Raw genomic sequence first — 1,872 nt, forward strand, 5'->3', positions numbered from 1 at the left:
GACCATGTTATCTCCATGAATGAAAGTTAGAATTTACATAAAAAAGTTATTTTATTTATACTAAATACTAAAAAAAACAAAACAAATAAATAAAGCATGTTATCATCTGGGCTGTGGGGAAACAAACATCCTGAGTGTACATCCTGAACCTAATAATCAAAAAAAAAAAAAGCATATGCTTAACCACTGTTATAATTATGAATTATCCTTGGAAAAATGTTCTACCATGTAAACAAACAGCGCATGAGAGTTAAGATATTTTACACCAACTATACTTAATGTTATTAATTAATTATGGTGTTCGTTGTAGGAGGCTGAAAACAGAAACCTAGAAGTTTTCCATTTTCTCTGAAGAGTATTATTACCTCATGAGCTCTTAAAAAAGAAAACTGACCCTCTAACACTAGCATTGTCTGTTATTTTTCTATTCTTTATACTTGTTTTATTTTTATTTATTATAAATAATAATAATAATAATAAACTTGCTACATGTACTGCTTTAGACTAACCGGGACTTGTCACAGCACTTATATTATTGCTCTTTTGTTGGTCTGATTGCTTCTGTTGTCTTCATTTGTAAGTCACTTTGGATAAAAGTGTCAGCTAAATGCTAAAACATCTGACTGAAAAAAGTCCCACCAACCGGCCAGAACAGAAACAATTCAATGTTTTAACAACTTTCTCATTTCAAAATCCAATTAAAATTACAAAACAAATAAAATAATACAACTTTTATTATTATTATTATTTCAACTTTTGTCATAACATAGCAAATTTTACTCATATCACTATCAACTACATGAAGTCAGATATTCAGTTCAGAGTCTGTTTTTTTCTTTCTTTACAGATTTACCCACACCTACACTGACTGTGACACCAGACAGTCCTATATTCACTGGAGAGACAGTCAATCTGAAGTGTGTGATTGAGTCTCACAGTAACTGGAGATATGAGTGGTATAAAGGCACAGACAATGTAATGTTACAGATGTCTGAGCGTTACACTGTAAATGGAGACACTCTCAGTATTGTAAAAGCTGTTTCAGCTGATCAGGATCAGTACTGGTGTAAAGGACAGCGAGATGGAAAACCAAACTCATCACATCTTAGCTCTGCTGTTTATTTCTATGTAAAAGGTGAGTTTAATATTATTGTCTTTTTAAACTCACTCTAGATTATTTATTATAATTTAGTCCCTTAACCTCTTAAGACCCGAGCTTTAATAATGTATTCATTTATTATCTATCTATGCTGTTTGGGATTAGTAGGACCTGATAAGTATAATATCTAAGCATCGTCTTTGAACAGGAAGTAGTTTTCGAAAAAAAGATGTCCTCGTATGGGGACATTGGGTTTATTTGAACACAAAACACAATAAAGTCGCCAATGTGTAAAAAGTTAAAGAACTGTTTATTGCTGCTTTTTTCAACTGTTTTCACTATAACAGAACACATTGCTGTGCTAAAGCAATGTAGTGGTGACGATTATGCACTTGTTACTTGTTTAAAATAAAGTCACCAATGTGTAAAAAGTTAAAAACGGTCCATTTCAAATGTTTTCATCAGAACAGAACTAGGGATGCTCCGATCCGCCTTTTTCGCCTCCGATACCGATTCCGATACCTAGGGTTCAGTATTGGCCGATACCGATACCGATCCGATACCAGTGAAGTTTTTTCCCTCATTTAAATAAATATAGAATTTATATATATCTGTGTGTGGAAATGATAATCATTCTTTCACAATCTACTAGATACAGACTACTTCATTATAAAGAAAAATAAAATAAACAATAAATCTGAAAAAATATAGGCCTATGTATATTTATAATCTATGACAAAAATGTATCATAAACTAGGTTAGTGGATAATTCG

At 31.8% G+C, this 1,872-nt stretch overlaps 1 protein-coding gene across 1 annotated transcript in view; it reads left to right on the forward strand.

Moving 5' to 3' along the window:
• The first annotated feature begins 911 nt into the window (after positions 1-911).
• The window catches only part of LOC107670791 (Fc receptor-like protein 5), a 20,000-nt gene continuing 19,039 nt past the window's right edge, over positions 912-1,872 (forward strand). The window contains exon 1 of the mRNA XM_016463560.1: positions 912-1,135. Within this exon, the coding sequence (XP_016319046.1) occupies positions 988-1,135 (148 nt within the window). The 5' untranslated portion in view covers positions 912-987. The remainder of the gene's footprint in view (positions 1,136-1,872) is intronic.

Source organism: Sinocyclocheilus anshuiensis, unplaced genomic scaffold, assembly GCF_001515605.1.
Source record: "Sinocyclocheilus anshuiensis isolate Anshui unplaced genomic scaffold, SAMN03320099.WGS_v1.1 scaffold1402, whole genome shotgun sequence".
NCBI classification, from domain to species: Eukaryota; Metazoa; Chordata; class Actinopteri; order Cypriniformes; family Cyprinidae; genus Sinocyclocheilus; species Sinocyclocheilus anshuiensis.